This window comes from Ambystoma mexicanum, chromosome 3p (assembly GCF_040938575.1).
Source record: "Ambystoma mexicanum isolate Mex_15411 chromosome 3p, UKY_AmexF1_1, whole genome shotgun sequence".
NCBI lineage: Eukaryota > Metazoa > Chordata > Amphibia > Caudata > Ambystomatidae > Ambystoma > Ambystoma mexicanum.
The window spans coordinates 919,841,262-919,865,123 of record NC_090925.1 but is presented as its reverse complement, the minus strand read 5'-3'; the positions used below and the strand labels follow the sequence as shown (position 1 = coordinate 919,865,123).

Genomic DNA, 23,862 nt, shown 5'->3' with positions numbered 1-23,862 from the left:
CTGTGTGTCTTGTAGCCCTGCTGTGCATAGGCAACTGTGTGGCATAAGTGTTGTAAGTATGTGCGCTGTTAAGAGTATGTGGTGTGAGGCGTATACGTGTTTGGTTGTAAGTGTCTGGCATGTGTGTATGTATGGCATATGATATCATGAAATGCACACATCCCAATAGCCTACTATATGATTAAAAAGCCACATAAATGTGAGGTTTCAATGTGGTGTGAACTTTTACATGTTTAGGAGCCATACAAAGGTTTTATAGTTTGTACATGTGCGCAATGTATGTAATTTCTCCTATTCATTTAATATAATATGAAAAACGACTCTAAAGTCAGTCATAACATTGATATGAGTTTTCATAAGTATAGTAGAGTACATGAATGAAATGTACATCCCCAGATGCACAATTCATTATGAACATGTACATTGATGCTGAGCATGTGTCGTAATAGCTTGTGTTTGTAATAGCATGTGGCATAAGGGCCTGTCCTGCAAGAGCAGAGCGTATGTCAAAGGTGTGTGTGTCATAGGAACATGTGCCATAAGAGTGTGTTTCATGTGTGAGATGTGTTTTAAGTGTTTAAGACTTAAGAGTGTGTGGTGTAAGAGCATGCATTGTAAGAGTGTGTGTCTAAGAGTGTGTGTGTCATAAGATTGAGTATTGTGAGTATCAAACACGTGTGTGTTGTAATTTTGTGTGTTGCAAGAGCATATGTTGTAATTGTGAGTGTTGTGCTGGAGGAGCCTGTGTCAACAGAGCATTTGACGTAAAAGCATGTGAGATAAGAGCATGTGTCATAAGTTTGTATGTGTTGTAATGGTGTGTGTCCTAGGAGGGAACATGTGTTGTAAGAATGTGTTGTGTGTGTTGTAAGAGCCATTGTCATGAGTGTCGAAAGTGTGTGTGTCACAACAGCGTATGTCATAACTGTGAGTGTTGTGTGTATGTGTCATCAGAACTTGTGTCTTAAGAGTGTGTGGTGTAAGTGCATGTGGTGTAAGTGTGTGTGTCGTAAGTCACTTGTGTGCAGTGTGAGATGTATGAGTGCTTGGTTTGTAAGTGTCTAGCATGTGAGTGTATGTGTAAAGTCATGAAATGCACATGTCCTATACGCCTGCTATAAGATATGAAAACTCACATAAAAGTGAGGTTTGACTTTGATGTGAGTTTATATATATATATATCGTATAAGAGTATATACATGCACAGAATTTACATCTCCTGAAAACTGACATCTATTTCAGTCCAGACTTTAATATGAGTTTTCATATGTATAGCAGGGCGTGCAAATTCTTTGGCCAATCATATGGCTTGGATCTTCTGCATGCCTTGATTGGGCCAGATGCCCTAAATCCCTGGCATTCGATATTGACTCTTTTGCCAGCAATCTTTTGATTGCGTGGAAAAGAATTGATTTGAAACCCCTGCCTGCCTGCCTGCTCTATGTAATGGAGAAAGACTGCAGCCCGGCCCACTCTCAGGAGCCGCCTGGGTGCGCGGGAGAGGTAAGAGTGTTTGTGTATGAGATGGGAACAATGATGTTTGTGGCACTGAAGGGATGGGGATGGGAAGTGATGCAAAGGGGGAAAGAAAGTCCCACAAGCGTAGGTGTATGTGGGGTTAAGGGGTGTGGTTGCTAAGGGCGAGGCAGGCGGGGAAGTGGCTTTAAGGGGTGAACAACCCTGCCCGCTGATGCCCCCTCCAACATGGTCTAAAAAAGTCTATCTTCTTTTGAGAGTAGACTTTAATGGCGCTTTTAAGATATAGAACGTGCCAATCCGGTGCACAGAACTTTTCAGTCAAAGTGCATTCCAGCCAATTAAATCTCACTTTGCCCACCACCAAATCACGGCTAGAAAGGGAAGCAGAATCCTGTTCTACACGTGGTGAGAATTCTGGGAGGGAATCCACATGGTCTGCTTTCGCCCCAAGAAATGTGCACAGACCCAGTCCGTTTCCTCACTTGGGGGTCGTGCAGTCCATATTTCCATTGGGCTACGGTCACACGTGTGTGTGTTTTTTGATTGTCCTTTTCTGTGTGAAAATGGACGCTCTTTTCGATTCTTAAACAAAAGAATCAGTTGCATTGATGACAGATTGACTCCACCATTCAGTCAGGGGCGTTGCTAGGGGGGGGCTAAGGGGGCTATAGCCCCTGATCTTTTGGTTGTAGCCCCGGATATAATCTCAGGAGCTACAGCCAAAATACTAGCTAGCCCCCAGTCCCAGCAGTTCCGACATCAGCATAGCCCCGGGTCTTTTCCAGACCTAGCAACTCCCCTGCATTCAGTTATACACAAACATCAGTAAACAATGTGTAAACTTACTTGAAAAAGATAGATGCAAAAAATGAATGCATTGTGTTTATGCCATTTTGCAGAAATTGACCACTGTGCTGATGGGCAACATGGATGTGAACATGTATGCGTCAGCTCCCCCGGCTCCTACTCCTGTCGCTGCCGGCCCGGTTATTACCTCAACCAAGACAAAAAGACTTGCACAAGTAAGTGACTTGCGCCATTTCATGCTGCGCTTTCGTAATGAGACCATAGTGAGTGAATTGTGGAATTTATAGAGCAAACGAAACTGCATCTTGGCACTTGTTATCAGCGATTTGTGATATGGGAATGGTAATGATTTGTTATTCATATAGCGCATTCACCAAAGCACTGTACATAGAACAGTTACATACAATCATCACCCAACCGTAGTTGGTACTGCAGCAAGAGCTGCACCCCCCAGAGCCATTTTACCAGCATAGGGAACATGGCTACCCTGAAGCCCCCATGAGTGATGTCATTACATCTGGGGACATCGTGTCAGACAGCATCTGTCAATCCGAATATCCTCTGGAGAAAATGTGCTTGAATTGTCTCTGCTAAATCACGCATGTACTGCCCCAAACAGATTATTTTTTAATTTGTTTATTTTCAAAAATGTATTTTATTCGGTTGCCAACATGGGATTAGACGTACAGCATTTTTGTATGTACAGAGTTAAGATTATTTTGTTTAGTGCCCGGCTATTATGCAAGTCTATGCAAAAAGGACGAGAGTACTCGTTCTTGGCACTTAAGGGGTTAAAATCATCCAACCAGAAGAGTGATCTTGATCTATGGGTGTCAACAAGGAGATCTCATTTCCAAAAAAGGAAAATGAGTGTTACAGCAGCACTGTTGGCAAAATGAAGCCTTTCAATGATCACACGTCCCCCTCCGATCTCTTCCTACTCACTGTTCCTCTGCTCCTTGTGCCTCTTCTCGTTTCCAATCCTTTCAGCTCCTTGCACCCATGCAATGGAACGTTCGACCTCGCCCTATCCGCTCCATTTCCTCTTACTCCTCCTTCCGCTCCGCCTTGAAATCTCATCTTCTTCATCCCGCGTCCTGTTAACCCTCATTACTCCCCTCTTACTCTTACTCTGTTCTGTTTCTCTTTTAGTCCTAGGTAAGTTGTTCTACATATTGTTTTCGATGGTTTGTCTCATGTTTTGCAATGATGCTTCTAATTTATTCTAATGTATTCCTGTTGTTGTAATGTAAAGCGCTTTGGCGTAAAGCACTATATCAAATTTAATAAATACAAATACAAATCCATGTCAGTGAGTTCCCAGAGTCAGTCTTAGAAATATCCAAGGCTCTTAACACTGGGACTCTTCCTCCTCTGCAAATACATGGGCGGATGTGCCTGGGCTGTTTCAAGGGGAAGAGCAGGCCTGTTTGATTTGTGGGCATGGTCCCACCAAAGCCCACAATGCGCAGTGCCTTAGATGCTCAGGACAGTGCACCTATATTACTCTCTACTATCCAGCAAAGCATACTGGAGCTAATAAAGTAGAGGCAAGCCAACTCACGGATGCACTTACACTGACTATGGGTGTTTTTTTTATAAATACGGTTAAAAGGGTACCAATTGCACAAAAGTAATTTGTGGGCAAAGTACTCAGACGTACCTGTACCTTCCTGCATGGGCTCTATGGGGCGACAGATGACAGATTCCCAAAGAGTCAGTAATGTCTGAGTAATTTGGACTTTTACTTCATTATGCGGTTAGAGTCCATTTTACTCACAAGTAAATATCACAATTCAAGTGTGTGTGCCATATATTTTACTCTTGTGCGCTTTGAAGACAAGGGCGTTTTTTCTTGGCGAAAACAGGCGTAATATAAAAAGGATAAGACACTTTCATTTTTTTTCCAACATATATTTTTTATTGACACTTCGATGGATACATCACAAGATGTGGCATAATACAAGGTCAAAGTCACCATTTACATCGAAATTTCATTTTGTAAGAATGTCAAGCAAGCAAATCCCCCAAGAAAGGACAAGACCAGAGATAGAAGTGAAAAAAAGTAAGAACAAAAACTCAAATACACAATAAAGTAAATATATCTCACGACTAAGAACAATGCCGTTATTTTGTGCTCTCTGTGCGCTGGCCCGATTATCCTAAGTACTAAAAAGCCAGGTGTTTCAACAATAGTGGCAGGAAGAACATATGTCCCTTGTCACAAACATACTTCAAAAAAGGGCCCCAGGTCCGAGAGAATTTTAGCATTCGGGCCGGAAAGGAGGCTGACATTTTCTCCGTCCCTATGACCTCCCACACCTTCCCCCACCAGTAAGAGGTGGACGGGCCCTCCACTGTCTTCCAAAAGCGTGCACGGGGGATCCTTGCGGCCATCAGTAAATGTTATATCAGGTCTGCCTTAGGACCTGTCCTCGGAAGTGTGCCATCTTCAGGGACGTCCCCAAATAGGTGGGTCAGCGGACACATGGGGAGCAGGCTGCCCGTAATCTCCTTGATTTTGGATTGAATCGCTGTGCCAGGGTGCTACTGCTTGACAATAATAATGCATGCACAAGGAGTTCTGAAAAAGGTAACATTTAACAGAGGAGGATTTGCTTTGTCAAGTTTGGATGTCAAATAGCACTGGGTTTTTAAGTATTGCTTGATCTTGTCTTGACTACCCGGTAGGTCCCTGGTACCCTAAGGGGATCTTGGAAATGTGGACAGGAATTTGGAATCGATCCCATTCTGCTGCACGGCGGCCACGCGTCAGACCAGAACAAGCATTCTACTGCTATACCAGCCCCAGCACATTAAAGTGATGAGGGCCTCAAGCATTCTTCCTACAAAAAAAGAATCTTTCGCTCAACTCCAATCAGATCATCCAGTTTACATTTCTGAAATGCTGCAGAAGGCTGCACAATTCTGTATTCTATCTATGTGACACCTATTCTATTTATTCTAAGGAAAAAATAATATCAATTTCTGAAATCTGATGCCCAGGGGGTAAATATTCCCAACCCCCAGCCATCATTTAAATGAAGGCACTCCCCCTGTAAAACCATGTTTCCAATCAGAAGCCTTAACAAGAACAGCAGAAATGGCATTTAGTAGCTATGCATTGCTATATAAAATATGCCTAAATGCCAAAACCATTTCGGATTTGTTCTGTAATTTTCATCTGTCTTGCTGTTAAACTTAGAAATCAATGGAACGTAAATGGTCGTATAAAGTGCCTGTATGCCACTATCTCCTCTGGGTATGGATGTGCTCAGTCTGGTGCGCTCAGAATGTAGACTGACTAGAGCGGTCCTTTGTGAGAAGAGATTTAGAAATGTCAACCAAATGGAGCCATTCATTCTTCCCATGCTATCAGTGTATTATGCAGGAAGGTGACCTTCGTCGACCTCCACCAGGGCCATGCTACCCTCACCAGGCTGACACAATATGACACCTGTCCCTCTATGACACATATAAAGGGCACATGAAGGCCACAGCACCTCAAATGAGCCCAGGAAGAACATATTGACCATATTACAGACACCTATCATTGTTGCAAGTGAAATGAGCTCGAGAGCAAAAATGGCCCCCGAGCAACAAAAAAAGAGTTCTTTCAATCTATTTTTGCGCCAGGGCAACATTTTGCACCAGGGTATAATTTGCCCTACAGCAAAAATATATTGAAAGAATACCTTTTTGTTTGCACTAAGGAAATGTTTGCCCTATTGCTAATAAAACTTGAACCGATGCAACGTTTCTGTAATATGGCCCCTTGACTCTCTGGCATGTTTCCAAGAAGAATTTACATATTTTGGATCTTAATGCATTGTTCAAAAAACTGAAACGTCTCCCTTCTTCAGTGATTTCCTCTGTTATGATATGATAATGTATTTATATCGCGCTCGTACACATGTGTTTCATGGCCCCAGTCTTACCAGCACCCCCCAGATCCTACAGTGTAATATGCTGCATGGCATTTCCTGTGCTGTAATTCTTTCTTACCCTATCCTGCTAGAACTATAGTGCTTTCATGTAACGCTGTCAACTGAACACTGTTCATCGCTTTAGAATTTGCTGAGCACAGGACTATTTTCATTATAGAGATGGCCGATAAGTTTGAGTTTAGTTTTGAATTTTCATTTACTCTTGAAAAGCCACTAGATCTAATTTGAACATCGGATTAATTATGCGATTGCTCAAGCACTGGTGTGTTTTCATCCCATCTTTTTCTAGGTATTTGAGTAACTTTTCACGTTTATAGACCCATTCATGTTTTACAGTGATCAATACATGCCATGAAAAAGCAGAACAAGAAGAAGGGCTGTGGGAATATTTTTGACGACATAAATTATGTCAAACACATCTTTTATTTCCCCTGACAGTGATTGATTACTGCTCGTTTGGGAACCACAGCTGCCAGCATGAATGTGTCAGTGTCCTGAATGGATATTTCTGTCGCTGCAATGAAGGCTACACCTTGAAAGAAGACGGGAAAACATGTCAAGGTAAACATTATGTTTGGGGACTGCATGGATGCTGGTTAATGATGCATGAAAGTGAACCACGGATGCAGCTAGGGGAAAAACTGAGGAGCTTAATATTCAGTTTCTGTGCTGTGGGGAAGCCGGTCACACATTCAGCCTTGAGTGAAAAGAAAAGAGGTCTCATTTTGATATAAGAGGAGTTATTCTGTCTCAGTCAATGCTCCAGGAGAGCAAGGGACTCAGGGCAGGATTATCGGTAACAGCTTTCCATTTTCAATAATTATTTTCCGATTTGAAAGGGACATCTTTTTCACACCATACTAAACTAAACTTGTTCATGGACTGACATGTCTGAGATCCTACCTAGCTCCTATGTGCAGCCTGGAAGAGCCTGGTTGGTTGGCCACCACAGCTACCAGGACCTACTTCTGACTTCCCAAGCAAATTAGTGCCATATAACACAGCTATGAAATATTTAGTCTATGTGTTTGGGAATGTGTGCTCATGTTCATCAGGAAAACTCTAGAAGACATTTAAAGCATATGCAATTAAGAGAAAAGGTGCAGTGTGCATCTCATGTTGAGGCTGGATTTGCAGCTCACTAGATGGTTCACCCAAGTTAGCACCTGCGCACGGGTTGATGCCTGATACCCGGAAGCCGCTCTTAGCAACTGATCATCTAATCTTTATTCCGATCCCTTCATGCACTATAGAAAGTGCATGTGAAGTTAGTGTGAAGGACAATTCAATAATGGCACTATATATGTATGTATATTGCTTGTGGTACTACTATTTTGTAGAACATTGTACCATGCCAAGAATATCATCCATTGGCAAGTCTACATAATTTTGATAATATAAAAAAGTACATAGTGGGTCTGCTATGGACCAGTAATTGTATCTCATTGTCCAAGGGACATTTACAAACCACTCAGTCTTCGGCCGGTTTATCCCAATGGAATTATAGTAAGGGCTCCCTGTTTTCCTTTTTTACTGATTTTTACACATAAATGGAGATGGAAATTAAGGAATTATACGAAATTACTGAACCTAAAGTTCCGACCTATCCAAAAAGGTCGTAAATGCATGCCACAGTCTCTTTTTTTTTATCAACCTAAAATGCATGCCACCAAAGGTTCGAACACCAAAACGTTCGGACCTTTGGTGGCATGCATTTTAGGTTGATAAAAAAAAGAGACTGTGGGGATGCGGTGGTGTCCCCCATAACACCCTGCTCACTACACTGTACAGTATAGTGAGCGGGGGTTGCCGGGGACACCACTGCAGCACACCTGAGGAAATAAACAGTGACTGCGGGGGTGTCCCCCACAACACCCCGTTCGCTATATTACACAGTATGGTGAGTGGGGGTGCCGGGGGCAAACCCTTGCATCTGCCCGCACAAAAAAAGGGCCCTGCAGCACCGGTTCCCGATCACGAACTGGCACCGCAGGGATACAGCGCGTCTTCAAAGGTAAGTAGAGTGTGCGTGGGGGTAAGTTAGGGGTGTGGGTGGGTGTGTGTTGGGGGTGTGGGTGTGTTGTGGGTGTAGGTGGGTGTGTGGGTTTCTAGGGTTTTTAAATATATGTTCGCATGGGAAATGTACAAACCTTTTGTGGTGCGTACATTTCTCATGCAAACTTTTCCGTCGATGACAGGTAAAACACGCAGATCCAAAATGAATGCTTTCTGTCAAGATTTATTTGTAAAAAATAAAATGAAGGAGAGCACAACTGTTTTCCCCCATGCTGTTAGTCATGTGTTGGAGGTCATTCTACTGTTCTGTCACGTGTGGAGGAGGGACCGGACATGGAAAAAGGGGGATGGAAATGACCTGGAGGGAGTAGAAAAGAGGAGTTTAGTTTAGGGAAGAGAGAGAATCAAGAGGTTCCTCTGGTTAGATGTTTGTGTCTGTGCTTCATTCATTTGTGACAAATTTGTTGCATCCTGGGCAGAATTAACAATGGAGATGAGTGGGTAATTGCCAATCCATGCTCTGTGCTTCTGAGCACACTCCGCCCACCCCGTCAACCTTCCACGGCCCGACGGCCAATCCCACTGCCCTCCTATATTATTTCAGAATCTAGCACTTTCCCACTCTGAACCCGAGGGCCCGACAGCAGAGCTGCCCCACTGCCTTCCATGACCCACTGAAGGGCGATTGGACCATGTGAAACGTTGCATGTTCAGACCCACTCATGGTCAATGGGGGTAAGCGCAAGACACATTCCTCTTACTCCTGTGAAGACCCCAGAGCATGTCCTCAAGAACTGCTGAACACCTGCTAGACAGCGCCACCTATGCCACATGCAACCAGTGCTGCTTTAAAAAAAAACATTCAACAGCTGGGCAACTCTATCCCCACACGCTACATACAAGCAGCAATTTTGTATCTACATTCTACTGGCATCCATCATTGGGTTCCTGGCTCATTTCGGTGTTTCCACTCTCCAGGAAGCGGGGAGGAGGGGCGTTTTCTTATTCTCTTCCTTTGCCTGTCGCCAAGAGGTGTTCAACTGGCACCAAGAGAGGCACATGTACATTTTCACCACAATAATCTATTTATGATTGGAAGTTAGCATGTCAGAGGATAACATATCATCAACTGGTCCTGCGCTCCTGCCAGGCACGGCCTGTATATCCCTGTTGATACAACTTTACCATTGGATTTAACGGACACTAGCAACTTCGTGCCCAGGTGGACAAGAAGGAGGCAAGATTTCAATGTACACATCAAAGTCATAGTAAAAGGAGTATCTTAATGCTATGCGTCGGCCCATCAGTTGTAAATTAATATATGAATTGTCTGATTTAAATGTCACCAATTTTGATGTTCTTAAAAACAACGTAAGTGACTATCCGGCACCACATATAAATATTGACTATATATTCCACACCATCATGCAAACAAAAGGTGAAACAGTGACAGCTTTGTGATGTGGTTTGGGTCTATTTGACCTACAACATTTGACCTAATCACATTTGATCGAATTTATTTGACCTTTCTTTTTGGTCTAAAAGGCAGGGGAGACCCCCGCAATTCCCCCACTTCCCCTTAACCTAATCTATACCCTTACCCACCTCCATATATATATATTTAATTACATTTGACCATAAAAAGGTCAAACAAATTCGATCAAATGTTTTAGGTCAAATGTTTTTAGGTCAATTATGCTAATACCTTGTGATGCAACTTCGGGTGTATGTAAACTACGGATTCTTTCACCTATATTCAAATAAGAGGAGTTAAAATCTCCTATCATAACAAGCTATGAGTCAACAAAATTTTGTAAAAAGTTATTACAAAAATCTGACTCTGGCGGATACAGCCATGGCCATTTCCAGGCAGCTGGAAGCCGTGTACAAGATCACGCCCACGCCATGAATTACCACTCCTCTCCACCAGGGGTGATCGACCCCAGCACCATTTAAGCAATCTGCAAAACGTTCCTGCAGGTGCAGTTGCGAGCAGCCGTGTCTGGCTGTGGGACAACCGTGCGATGCTGCAGAAGAGAGACGGTATCGAGAACCACTTCAAGGTGGTATGCCAGGCCTCCAGAACTGTGCAGCGAATTGCCTTCACCTTAAACATTGAGCCTCGAGAAAATCCTCGAGCAGACAGGAACAGAATACTCTACCCAGACTGCAAAAGGCAAACCTCGATTCGGTATCATCATTCACTCGAACATAACATAAACTAGTTCCCAAACCCCATTGTTGACTCCACTACCTTGCTTAAAAGATATCATCTACCAGTGACTCCAGCTCCTCGTCTAGGTCTAGCGTAGAACCCAAGAAAGGTTATGTGTTTGCTCTCGGAAATAAGGTGTCCCTTGAAAACAGTCCAGTACTACTACTTAAAGCAGAGAACCACCCAATGTAATTGTTAATAGACACAGAGGCTACTGTTATGAATATTCCAACTTGCCTCCATGTTGCTCTCTAGACGTTGAAATCTTCCCATATGAATCCCAGACTCCACTACCATGTCATGGCATGTTCTCATCCGTTTGTACTTACTAAAATTCATGCAGTGAAGATACAACTTCATGTCATGTCATGGAAGAAGTGACTGCAAGTGGTTGCATGCTTCATTTTAATATTGCGACGCTGATGAGCCTAGTACACATACTATATCCTACAATGACCAATCAACTACCTTAACGTAGAGGACAAAATCATCAAACGGTTCCAAGCTCTATTCAAGGGTCTGTGCAAACTGAAGACATTCCAGATACAGTTAAACACTGACACATCTGTCAAGCAAACTGTGCTTCACCACGGAGGAATACAGTTAAAACTACAACATATTGAATATGAACTACAACATCTGCATGAGCAAGACATTATTGAACCGGTAACTGGCCCCACACCTGGGTCTCACCCATCACCGCTTTCTGCAAAAGAGCTCTGTTCAAGCAGATGCAACTTTGATCTGAGTAATCAAGCAATACAATGTGAATTGCACCGCACTTCAAGAATATCACAGACATGATACACCCATTCAATGGAATCACAATGTTTTGTAAACTTGACTGCAGTAAAGGCTACCACCAGCTTGAACATGTCACTGAATCAAGAGACATTAAAACATTTGCCAACCATCTCAGGCCTTGCCACTACAAACGTCTCAGTTTCAGCTTGTCCTCTGCAGCCAAGCAATTCCAGGAGGAAATTCAAAAGGTCATTAGCCATATTAGCACCCTGGTGAAAGCCAGCGTCCCATGCAGCCTGACAGCCAAATCCCCCTACCGCCATCTTCCCCCCACCCTCTGTGCCTTTTTTCACTCTCCCACCCGCCTACATTCTTTGCTTACCTTCTTCTTCTCCTCAGCTCCTGCTGGCTGCCATGGAAAGGGAAGAGGGGCTCAGTAGGGAACCCCACCTTCCCCTTCCATGGTGGCCATCTTGGAAACGTATTTTCCTTTGTTCAAGGGGACACACGTGGCACGCCGTTGAACTTTTTTTCTTTAGCACCCCGGGTTACTGCTGTGGCTTCATCACGCACTCATCACCATATATGGCATCCCAAAAGCATCCTTGCCCCCGAGAGTTGCCAAATCGTGTACAAGCTGGGGAAAGGTGCCAACCCGGCAGATTTCCTTTTCACTGTGTGCTACAGTCACTTTACACCAGGACATCCATCTCGGACCACTACATCAATTATGTAGTACACCAAAGCCCACACCTCTGTCAGTAGAAGAATCCAAAGCCAGCTAAGAACTAGATCTCATTCTTTACATTATCACTGAATGCCTCCAGTCTGGCAAGTAGAATCATGCTGAGAATAGGACCAACAGGAAAGGAGTCGCCGATATGCGAGAGCCGATAATCTGCTACTAGTGAAAGATGAACTATCTTTATTCCATTTGACTCACAAGGAATACTTTCCACAAAAAGACTCCTAAGTCCAAAGGTCTGGTTCTCCTGAATGGACATGCTGGTTGTCACAATCTGGTGATCTGACAAATGACACAGATGCGGTAATACGGGTTCACCTGTGGTATGTTAATTTCCAGCACCTCAGTAGCCTCTGACAACCCTGGCTACTGGGTCCTGTTCTGGGCGTTGTTACAGCACAATCACCTCTGTGGCAACCCCCTCCCTCTCCCTCAATCACAGGCCCTCATAGTTCAGGGTTTTTACTCCCCTCTTGTCGTGGGGCTCCCGCATTGGCGGCTATACGCGGTCCTGGTTTCTTAATGCCAATCAACTCTTCCCATAGAAAGGTCCTTGGAACAACTTGCAGCCTCGGGCCATCTGTCACAATCTCTAGCTGTTCAATGAGTCCCCCGGTGGCGGCGATTCGCATATCCTGCACTTCTCAGGTCTCAGCAGCACAGGGCCAGCAAGTTTTGTGTCTCAGCAGCAAAGACTGACCCTTGTTGTACTTGTCTGTGCTGCTGACACCTCAGAAAGTTATCAAATGTCCCAGCTGGTTACCCTCTCACTCGCCGGTGGCGTTCCCCATTCCTCACCAGCAGTCAAGCTCTGTAATGTTTCTCCAGCACAATATCCATTCTCTTCGAGGTAATGCCTTTCTCATGCGGTTCAGGATTCTTCTCTTCTTTGTGGCCTCAGCCTGTCCCTGAGCTTCGGTAGTCAGCTCAATACACCCATATGAACGCCTCTGCACCAGCCTTCGTTGCATCCTCTCCCCCTCCTCCTCCCTATCCTCCTGCTTCCCTGCAGCCGAACACACAGAAAGAAAAATAGCCCTCATTATTAGCAGCCTGCCAACGGTCCACTCCCACCTGATTTCCCCACTTTACCTACTCCTTCACCTTTTCACCCCCCCCACCTGGAACACAAAACCTAAACTTGCCCTCACAACTAACTGTATACAATGTGTAGAGATGTCAGCGTCAAGAGAATAGTGTTCAACAAACAGTTCAGAGCTGCCTCTAGCTCTCGCTTAGGATCAGCTTCCCCCTTGCCCAAGTTTAAAACAGTTCGCAGAATATTGGGGTTCCCTTCCCCAAGACTTCAAACCTACATGCTTCCAAAATTATACAGTTCCTTGGGACACTTCCCAAGTCTGGGTTCCCTTCCCCAAGAGTTCAAAACTTCCACCTCTCAAAATTAACACAGTTCTGTTTCTTAACTTCAGTTTCTTACACAAGAATGTGGCAACACACAAGCTTGACTTCAAACATCCTTTCATTGGCTTTTTCCAATTAGTGCACTCGGTCTAAGCACAGTTGTTGGACCACATGGTCCACCCATCAAAGGTCACGCAACCGATATCCCTTCTTACTGCTTCCATCAACCTTAAGCCATTGGTTCCATCAGACTGTAATGCTTAGTTGGTTCCTCAGTGTCCCACTCTTTAGACACTGTCCTGTGGTTAGCTTAGCCACCATGCACTTTAGTATTCTTGTATTCCTCTGGCTCCAGCCAACACAAGTTTCTCTCAGCTTGCAATGCCTGGGTCCCTCTTGACTTTGGCCCACTCTTGAGTTTCTAAAGTTCATAGTCTCCTTGGTAGTCTCTTGGATTTGCAACTACTTGTTTCATAAACTGTCTTTCTTGACTTCACTTTCATGCATTGCTTTGCTTTTGCTCCATTTGTGAACATTCAATTGACTTTTCACTCTGTACAGCATTCACAATTGCCTTCAACACTTTTCAATCTGTGCTGTATTCCTAAATGCTTTCAAGTAGTTTCAGTTCACTCAATATCGGTATTCACAAGTACTTTCAATTTGTTTCAGTTCATTCAATATCTTGCCAATACTTGTTCCAGTATTCAACAGTACTTTTAATCCCTCGCCGTTCTCTCAGCATTTGCAAAAGGACTTGCTTGTACATTAACAGACTGACCCGGTCGGAGTGTGTATTGGTTTTGCACTCACCAGTCGCACATGGCAGCATTCTTCTTCTTTGCGTCCTCCGCAATGGGCTTCTCCAGGCTCTGGCGGCTTCCCGGCTTCTCCAGACTTTGCCTTCCTCTCACGGTCTACACTACGCATACCACCCGCTCTCCTGGCTTCCTTTAGCTGGCGTCATGGGGTGCTCCACAGCTTCTCCCCAACAGACCCACGGATAGCAGGACCTCTGGACCCTCGCACAGCAGACCACGGCTACAGCGTCCCCTTCTCCTGCACAGCACTGCTCCAGCCATCTGTGTCTACAACTTCATTTCCTCCAGCCCGTTTGTCCTCCTTCAGAACGGCGGGCATTTTAATACTTTTCAGGTCTGTTAAGTGGCCACAGATGTGGTCCATTCAGTTCTCTTGCCTGACTTTGGAAGACTCCATTAGGCAGACATGCCTGGTTGTTCCTCGGGTAGGCCTCTATAGTCCTTTTCCTCATCTCAGTACCAGAGTAGTGTTTGATACTATCTGATTGAATAAAAGAAGCATCTGCACCTCTGTTTGGTCTCTGATATATGTGTGTGTTAGTGAAATGAGGATGTGTCCTCCTAGTTAGTCTCTTCCTCGTCCCAATACTAATGTGTTGTTTCTGGGGACCAGTTTGGAAGGAGGAGAAGAAAAAGGGATGACAATATCTCAGAAAGGCTTTAGGGATAGAAGGGAAAAGGGAGTACTGCATCTCATCTAAGGACGTCCTCTTTCCATTCCCTAAGTTCCCTCCACCCAGGTGATCCTCCCTCGCATATCCACCCGCAGGGTCGTGATCCAAGAGCGATGGCCTTTCTCTGGCCTCCTGAGAGGAGGATTTGGGGGAATAAGAGGTGAGGAGACCCTTATGTTCTTCACACCACACAATCAAAGTCAGACCCACAGGCGCATCAAACAATCTTAAGACATGTATTCACTTGTACCCCTTCTGCTCACCTGCTACTTTCACAAAATATGGCATGCTAGTCTATGCAAAACATGTGAATCTAAGCAGATTCACAAGCTCCAGAAGACAAATATTACTTACTAGTAATCGTTTTTCTGTAGGTTGTATCTAATCACATGCACCCAGCCATCCTCCCCATGCAGGAGCAGAAGGGTATATAAAAAAATACACTTCACATGTCAGAAAACAAACAATCTGAGGTTGTCGGCAAGTGAAAGATCATGGGTACCGGTACATTTAGGGTAGGGATACTGATACATGTATGCCCCTATTGACCCCCACTTTTTTAAATTAAAAAATGTGCAATTCTCTGCACCCACCAGTAGATGGTGCCCTATGCAAAGCATGTGATTCTAAGCAGAGACAAGCTACAGAAAGATGATTGCTTGTAAGTAATATTTATTAGTGCCTTTCCTTTAGAAGATTTTCTAGGTCTGTCAGAGTGTTTTAAGTGTACTAGATACAGTCAAAGAGCATTTGTGAAGTCAAAGTGAAAGCTGAGCTTTATCTGGAGCCTATATGTGTGACATCTGCATAATTATAACAATTAAAACCAATGCCAAAATACCACTTTTAATGTGGATATTGCTAAATATTCTGCAAGAGAAGCATGAGACTTCTAGTCTTTAAAATGATGCAAGACTTCAACATGTTGATTTCCTTTTTCTAGCCAATGATCTTTGCAATGTTGTGGATCATGGATGCGAGTTTCAGTGTGTCAGCACACCAGGGTCCTACCACTGCATTTGTCCCGAAGGCAGACAGCTCAAAGACGATGGCAAGACCTGTGATGGTGAGTTTCAAAGGGTTGTGCGGTGTTTTTAAGTCAATCATGATTATTAAGTCAGTGAAACATTAATGGCTAATGTATACGCTATATGAGGCCTTAACCCCACCATTAATAACAAAATACAAAAGTTGTGATGAGCTTCCATTGCAACTTTGCAGTGTAAGCTTGTAGGAATATATATCCTCCATGATACATTCTATTGTTTTTGTGCCATCTGTGCTCTGATGAGAGAGCACTGGGCATCTTCGAATCAGTCTCAATCAGCCCAAAGAGGAAATCATACATCCAAAACTGCCGAACTCTAAATGGAACAAAAACAACCCAATATATGTTTATGTCTCTTTGGGCTTTGTCAGTGAGACACAGCCAGAACACTTCTTAGTCTTTCTTGCAAATATTGTTTTTTTCCATTTAACGTATGTAAGGGTGTCGACGAAGGAAACTAACACAAAGGTGGCCTGATTTTGGTTATAGACTTTTATTTTATATAAAATGAAAAAATCCTCACGGTCCCAACATTCTAAGAGGCATTTCCTTGCCTCAAAACTAATACTAAAGGGTCCTGTCAGAATGTCCGTCAAAGTAATTTGCACCGTCTTGTGTCACAACTTACTTTTATCTCTCGCACTACAACTAAAGGGAAAACTAACAGAAAGTTCCTTCTTTAAGGAGAGTGGCTCTCTTCTCCTGCTTCTTATGCAAGCTCAAGTAAGCAGCCTGGTTTCATGCTCGGCCTATTGCATAAAGTTGTGAGCACAATTTCAGCCATACATCACTCAAGCAAACACTGAGACGGTAGCAAGGGCCATTGTGGAGTCACAAATTGACTAATATAGAAGCCTATTAGTGGGAATATCAAAATCAGAATGTAATCATCTACAAGTCAATCAGAATAGTGCGGTATGAGTCATCACTGGACTGAAAAGGACAGATCATGTTTCAATTTGCACGGGCTTCCAGTTGAGTCAAGGGTTCACTACCATTTGTTCCTCATCACCCATAAATGTTTTATGGGATCCAGCCTGGATATATCCAAGTGAGGTTTTGATGAATAAATCAAGTGTAAGGACTCTTAGGTCAAACAACACAAACCAGCTAAAGACACCGGCCTGCAAATCAAGCAGGGCCATGAATTGTGCGTTTGCTATGGCTGCGCCAAGGGCATGGAACACTGATAGTGTTCAGAAGGAATGTTCTCTCACAACAAAAACGCCAGGGGGAATTTCTCCCTTTGCCTGGCTTGGGGGTTTCGGCCATTCTTTTCCACAATGTCCTGTCTAGGAGAATGACTCCCTTCTCCTGGTATGGATCTGTACAACTTCCAGTAAAACCAGGGGGAATGACACCCTTCCCCTGGTATCCCTCGCTAAACTCTCCATTCTTGACCAAGAGAATACCTCCCTTCTCTTGGTATGACTATGCAGAGTTCACAACAAGGCGGGGGGAATGACTCCCTTCCCCTGGCATTTTTATGAAAATTCCTGACTTAGCACCAGGAGAATGACTCCCTTCTCCTGGTGTTGCTGGATACAGTTCTATCCCACTGCTTTCTGTTTTGATGCCCACTTTGCCACTCTGATCTATGGTTAGCTTAGTCCCAAGTCTTGTTGGGGTCCCAGACCCTTCTCTGGTGGTCAGTGGTATTCTCTTTCCCACTGTGATGAGCAAGATTTGCTCTGATGCCTTTAGTTTCTACTCTTGGGTCCCAGGCCCTTCTCTGATTCATGGTAGGGTCCCTGGCCCTTCTCTGGTTCGTGGTAGGGTCCCTGACCCTTCCGTGGTGGTCAGTGTGTTTTTGCCTGCCACTGACATCTGAAAGATGGCACTGGAGGGACAACTGACACTGGCTAAGTCCAATAACCGCTTCAATCTCAATGGGCCGACTGAAAACTGCTCAGGAGTCTCTCACGTCTGGTCCAGCATCCCCTTCATATCTCCCATACCTCCTACCCTTGCCCCCTCGGGCCTCTAAGTATGTCACTGGGGCTTCTTGAGACTGAGATCGGCTTTGTCGGCTCTTCGGGCTAATCTCTGTGTCGGTCTCCGCAGCATGGCGTCTCCCTGCACAGCTCCACTTTCTTCCTTCCCTCGGTCGTGAGTTTAGGTCTGCACCGACAGACCCAACACAGAATTCCCACAGCTGCTCCCTGGCATTCTTCACATCCCTCTCCTGCTGTACCACTAGCAGATTTGATTCTCCCGCACTGGAGATTGCCTGCCCCTCTGTCCTCTCACGGCGGCACTTGACTCCGGGGCTAGGCTTGCCTTCTCTGATTGTCCTTTGTTGCTCTTTATACTTTCTATCCATTTGCTCCCATGTGGTTTACACGAGTCCTTTAACTTTGTTGATGTTTGGATCTTCCTGCCTCCATGGGGCCTCCTCGCACCAGTATAAATACAGTGAATGATCTTTATGCCTCCTGTGTTCTTCCTCATCCTAGTACTTTTGGTGTTATTTTCTAGGTCACAGTAATGCATAGGTTTGCCTTCCATGTAGTGAATATTGGAGAGGGTTAGGGAATGTTGGAGAGTGATGATATTCAGTGGGCTGTACCCCAGGTGATCGTCCTTCACATGAGGTCATACCCCATTAAACCACTCCTAGGGCGTGATACCACTGCTGTATTGTTTTTTTGCTCTGTTAATTCCTTCTAACCTCAACAATAGCTACAGTTGTAAAATGGCACAAAATAATGATATCGTCCTTTCCCCCTCTGTTGTGGCCAAATGTCAGGAGCAGTAGGCATCAGGTGAGGGAGGGAAAATTGGTTCTGGAGCAAAGAATTCACACTCTATGAGAACTGGAGGGCGGAATGCTGATCTCTGCTTCAGCACAGGGGCTGGTGCAGCATTCATTGCCATGATGACATGTGCCCGAGTCATGGCGCTTGCATGTGCTTTTATGTGGGTTGGCTGGTCTGCGACACTGACATGGTCCCAGTCTCTGTGTCCCACTCAGGCACCAAGTCATCAATAGATGTTAATAAGTGTGAAGGTCTGCTGTAGGTGGCTTTGGAATTATCAGAGGTCTTTGAGCCCCAGCTCCTTAAATGAAGCCGGACCTCCTTTCTGTCTTCATTAAGGTAGCCCAGAAGGGCCCTTGCATTTCCCATTTGCGAAGGACCACAATAGTTAAAGACACAGAGGGTTAGAGTAGGGTCAGTTATTCTGTGGTTCTGTGCAATGGACAATCTGTTAATTCTCCCAATCATCGTTTAAATAAGCTGGGGAGATGTACTCAATGTTTAGTAGTCCCATTGTCTCACAATTATCTGAAAGGCACTGGCTTCTATTTAATCTCCGATCTGCTAAAAGTGATTTAGCCAATTGAGAGTTCTAGAGTCTGGCTGACCACACAGCACTATTTTTGTTAGAGAACAGAATTCAAGTACTCATTCACGCTCTGAAACTCTAATTCACTATTTGTAGATGCACCTGCAGGACTAGTGCATGCTACCTCCACTCTTTTGAGTGTGGAGGCCTTGTTAACTACCTCCGCAAGGTGAGCAAGAGTCTCCAATGGTTTTCAGTGCTCACAACCAGACTCTGCAAATTCTCTGTTGTTGTCTATTTCTATTTCTATCTCTACTTTGATCACTTCATTTACAAGACTGGATCCTTCTTAACACCTTATGATTTCTTGCTTTAGATGCACCTGCTATTCACACCTAACTGTACTTGTACATCAGACACTACAGTATGTCTTATGAATTGCAAAAGCAACTGTACAACTATACACACATGTTGGCATATCAACAGGTTTGTCTATTCCATATTAAGACGCATTCCAGCTACTCAAAGGTTTACCATTCCACATTTTATATATTTCAATTTACTAACAAAATGATCCTAATCAAATATATCTATCACTAGCCTTTACATTTTCTATACAAAAGTAAAAATAGGAGACAGGATGAATATTTTAATTCGCGGTTTGGTGCTTATAAATAAAGAATCAGAAGGCAAAACTGGGTAAGAATTTTTATTACACATCAAGGTGCTTATAGCTGCAAGTAATGAATTGTCTTTCAGGCAGATGTGTCTGCTGGCAGAAATGGCTGCATACAATAACGTGAATGTGCCATGCATATTGATAAGGATAGGCTGAATGGCTAAGATTAATCAATGTCTTTCAGACAACTTTTATTTGATGGCACGCGTTACTGTAAAAAAAAGTCCTTTCAAAATAACAAGGGGTGGAAATAACAGCCTGCTTAGAAGTTTCCGATCACAACATAATGTGAGAAGTGATTGAAAGAGATAGTAGTCACTTTAAAAACAGGACAACATCACTATATGTCTCCTCATATGCCATCAAAGGGTGGCACCTTACTATAAAGTATTCTATATGATTTGTTTTCCCTCATACATGTGACGCTAAATTCCTACCCATGAGCCTAAACAAAAAATGTGAGACATCTCCATTTACATGCTTGCAGTTGGTTTGCACACATGCAAATGCATCATACATTTGAATTCGGTGCCACAAAGCTACTTGTACTGAATTAGCCAGGCAGCTGTGCTCTCAATTAAAAGTCTCTAAGAATGATCAGTCAGGAATGTCCTTTCATTTCACATTACGAGTCTGGCGGTAACCCTGCCGGTGCTACCGGCGGGCGATATGATTCCTCAGTTACGCTAAAAGGTCGCTGACGCCAAGCTTCGGAGATCTATAATATAGACAAGCATAGGGTGACTTGCTTTTTAAGGACTAGATGCAACTCTGACGCCATCAACACATGTATATAGGATGCAATTGCAATACGAGTCACTTCCGAGAATGTACACATGCATCAGATTCGCCACTGGTAAGTACCTCTCTGGAAATGTCCACTCTTTTCCCAACGGTTCTTAAGTAAACGTGATTGACTGTGGGAGTTGCTGAGCACTTTTAGGGCCTAATTCACAGAAGCGCTTTTTGATGGCAAAACCCCCATCGGAAAACGCTCTGTGAATTAGGCCCTTAGTATGTTTGTAAATAACATTATAGTTGCCACCTTGAGTCAAACAGTTATACAACTGTCACAATGCCCTCACCAAGTCAATGTGTTCACTTACAAATAAATGACATCTTTTTTTCAGTTCATGTGAAACCTGTGTGTCCTTTTTTGGTTCTATGTCATTTCATCGAGGGGTGCAATTTCGATGTTCGAAAACCCTCCATCCCCTATTGTTTTTTTTACCTATTCCAGACGCCCGACGCCCGACCCCTTATATATACTTTTCCAACCCCCCACCCCCTCCCTATATATTTCGATTCGATTTTTCGGTAAAATGTACTCGTAAAAAACCCCATCTAAATTGCACCCATCGATAAAAGAACGTTATACCGTCTTTTTCACCATCAATTGTCTTACGCCTTCTACTCTTTGTTTTCCAGGATGCACAACATCTCATGTGGATTTGGTGTTTGTTATTGATGGCTCCAAAAGTGTACGGCCCCAAAACTTTGAACTTGTCAAACAGTTTGTGACCAAGATTGTGGACTCTCTGGACATATCTCCTCTGGGTACACGAGTCGGGCTAGTACAGTACTCCAGTCGTGTGCGTACAGAGTTTGCGCTTGACCAATACAAGACAGCCAAAGACATCAAGAATGCTGTGCTGAACATTGAATACATGGAGAAGGGAACCATGACAGGGCTAGCCCTGCAACACATGGTGGAGCAGAGCTTCTCAGAGGCTGCGGGGGCCAGACCACTTTCCAAAAATGTGCCCAGAATTGGACTGGTCTTTACAGATGGCCGATCCCAGGACAGCATCTCAGAATGGGCCAAGAAAGCGAAAGACGCTGGTAAGGAGAGGAACATGTAAATGTTTGGTTAAAACGAACTTTTGAAGAATGAAAAACCTAAGCAATGGTGCCGCAAATTGCATTAAAAGACATTGGGCCTCATTATGAGTTTGCCGGTCCGGAAACTACAGTACCAGTAATTTTGCCGGTACCGTAGTTCCCGGACCAGCACCCGCGAGCACAGCAAGTCAGATGCACTGGCACGGGCTCAAATGAGAATGGGGAAGAATTTTTCCCAGCGCTCAAGAAAGGGCAAATACCGGATCCGGCAAGGCCGTAATGACCCGGTAATTGCCCATTTCTGGGCGCCGTAAAAAATTAAATACCGGCGGCAGCCGTGCCTGTATTACAGGCACGGTCTACCGCCAGCCTCGCAATGAGACCCATTGATTTGCTGCATTATTGGGGTCTGGCTGCCAAATAATAAATTCCAGCCAGGGTTTTAGGGTATCTTCAATGAATATGGATGAGGCATATGTACATATAATGAATTTAAGGGGAATCATTTGCATATTTGATGTTCGTGCTGAAAACCCAAATGTGTGTATCTATTCCGTAAGACAAGGTGACAAGCAGTACTCACAATATTTAGCTCCTGGATGTCAAACACGGGTCTTACCTTATTGCTCTTTGCTGATTTTGCTGAGGTATGGCCCTCCTTCTGCCGAAGTCATCATGTTAGGCAATAATCCCTGAAGGCGGGTGCGGGGGGTCTCAGAGAAGGGCACCAGGCCCTGAGTGAAAGAAATCTTGGTGGAGAAAAATCCTCTGGATGACTGGTACCTCACAACAGGCAGAGCACACCCCAGAAGAGACAGGGACGCGATGAAAACCTCTCGGGTTTGCAGGAAACTGAACTCAAAGGTTGCAGAGGAGGCTCCGCGCAGCACAATGGCAGGACGCCGCCAGGCACGCAATTTCAGCAAAGGATCAGCTCGAAGGTAAGGACGAGGAGGAAAGTGGCAGGTCAAAGAAAGGACACAAGATGAACAAGTAGAGTAGCAAAGAGGGAAGGCCGCACACAGCAAGTCTTTATGCACAGGAAAGCACGAAGATGCCGGTGCAAACGCCAGCTTAATCTGATCCGCGAAAGGTACGACAACTGATCCAGAAGTCTGCAATATTGGTTGTGGCATGTTGGTCACTCAGCCACCATTTTGGGAGGGGGAAGGATTACAGCGATCAGCCTTTTGTGCACTCCCTAAAGCAGCCAGTGAAGCCAGGCTAATACCATACCTAGCGAATCTTAACACTAGAATCATAATAAACAAATAATTGCATTTACAAAATTCACTACAGATGTGTATATAGTACGAACACTACAATAACTAAAATAATGCATTCCACAAAATTCCTAAAAAATAAAATGTCCTTTTACCTCTTAAGTCCGACAATCTGCATCTGAAGTAAACCACATTTATAGTTCCAAGTTCATCATGATTTGGGGACAATATCCATAAGGGGTCAATAAAGTGAACTTGTATCATAAATGTATGCTGGTAAGATAGCTCAGAGAGGTAAAGTTCTTGCCTCTGGCATAAGTGGATTTTGTATGTTTTTTATACGTGGTTTTTTATAACTTGCTTAATACCCAAAGGTTTCTCAGCGCGGACCCGGGGCGTCGTCTTGCTTCCAAGGTGAGCGCGTTGGATCCACCGATGTTTTCTTCCGAGATAAATGGATTGATTTTCGTTGTGTAATAGCACCTAGGATGAAGTGCCTAGAGGGATTGGAGTATGTGGTGTTTGCTATGTAAATGGTATTATTAGTTACATTAGAAAAGGGGACACATTTTGCTCTTCCTTAGCACAAACTATTTTCAAAAAGAGGACCCCCTCCCTTATTTTTGGCGTCATGGACACAAAGAAAGGAGCTTGTTCCACCAGTTTAATCTTTGATCGTCCTAATCAGTATTTAATCAACATGATTCAGGAAAATATTGTTTATAGCCGCAGCAAGAAATATTCCATGAAATGGTTGGAGTCATTCGGTAAGAAGGCAGGATTTGTGGCAAAGAAAATAGAAACAACAGGTAACTGTGGAGTCCTTTCGGCGCCATTACCCTCTCCTTTTCTTAATGCAAAACAAAACACATTACAATGGCACCTACCATCATTGCGCTTGAAATCTACTGAGTTGGAAATAAGTTGTTTTCTACTAAATGTAGGTTCCTTTTTTGATTATGTGTCCTTATT

General features: G+C 44.0%; 1 protein-coding gene across 5 annotated transcripts in view; it reads left to right on the top strand.

The window, feature by feature from the left end:
- Window positions 1-23,862, top strand: part of MATN4 (matrilin 4) — a 165,340-nt gene that overhangs the window by 109,704 nt on the left and 31,774 nt on the right. For all 5 annotated transcript variants that reach the window (XM_069652205.1, XM_069652206.1, XM_069652202.1 and 2 more), the window contains 4 exons: window positions 2,379-2,501; window positions 6,672-6,794; window positions 15,754-15,876; window positions 21,254-21,667. In XM_069652205.1, the coding sequence (XP_069508306.1) occupies window positions 2,379-2,501; window positions 6,672-6,794; window positions 15,754-15,876; window positions 21,254-21,667 (783 nt within the window). The remainder of the gene's footprint in view (window positions 1-2,378; window positions 2,502-6,671; window positions 6,795-15,753; window positions 15,877-21,253; window positions 21,668-23,862) is intronic.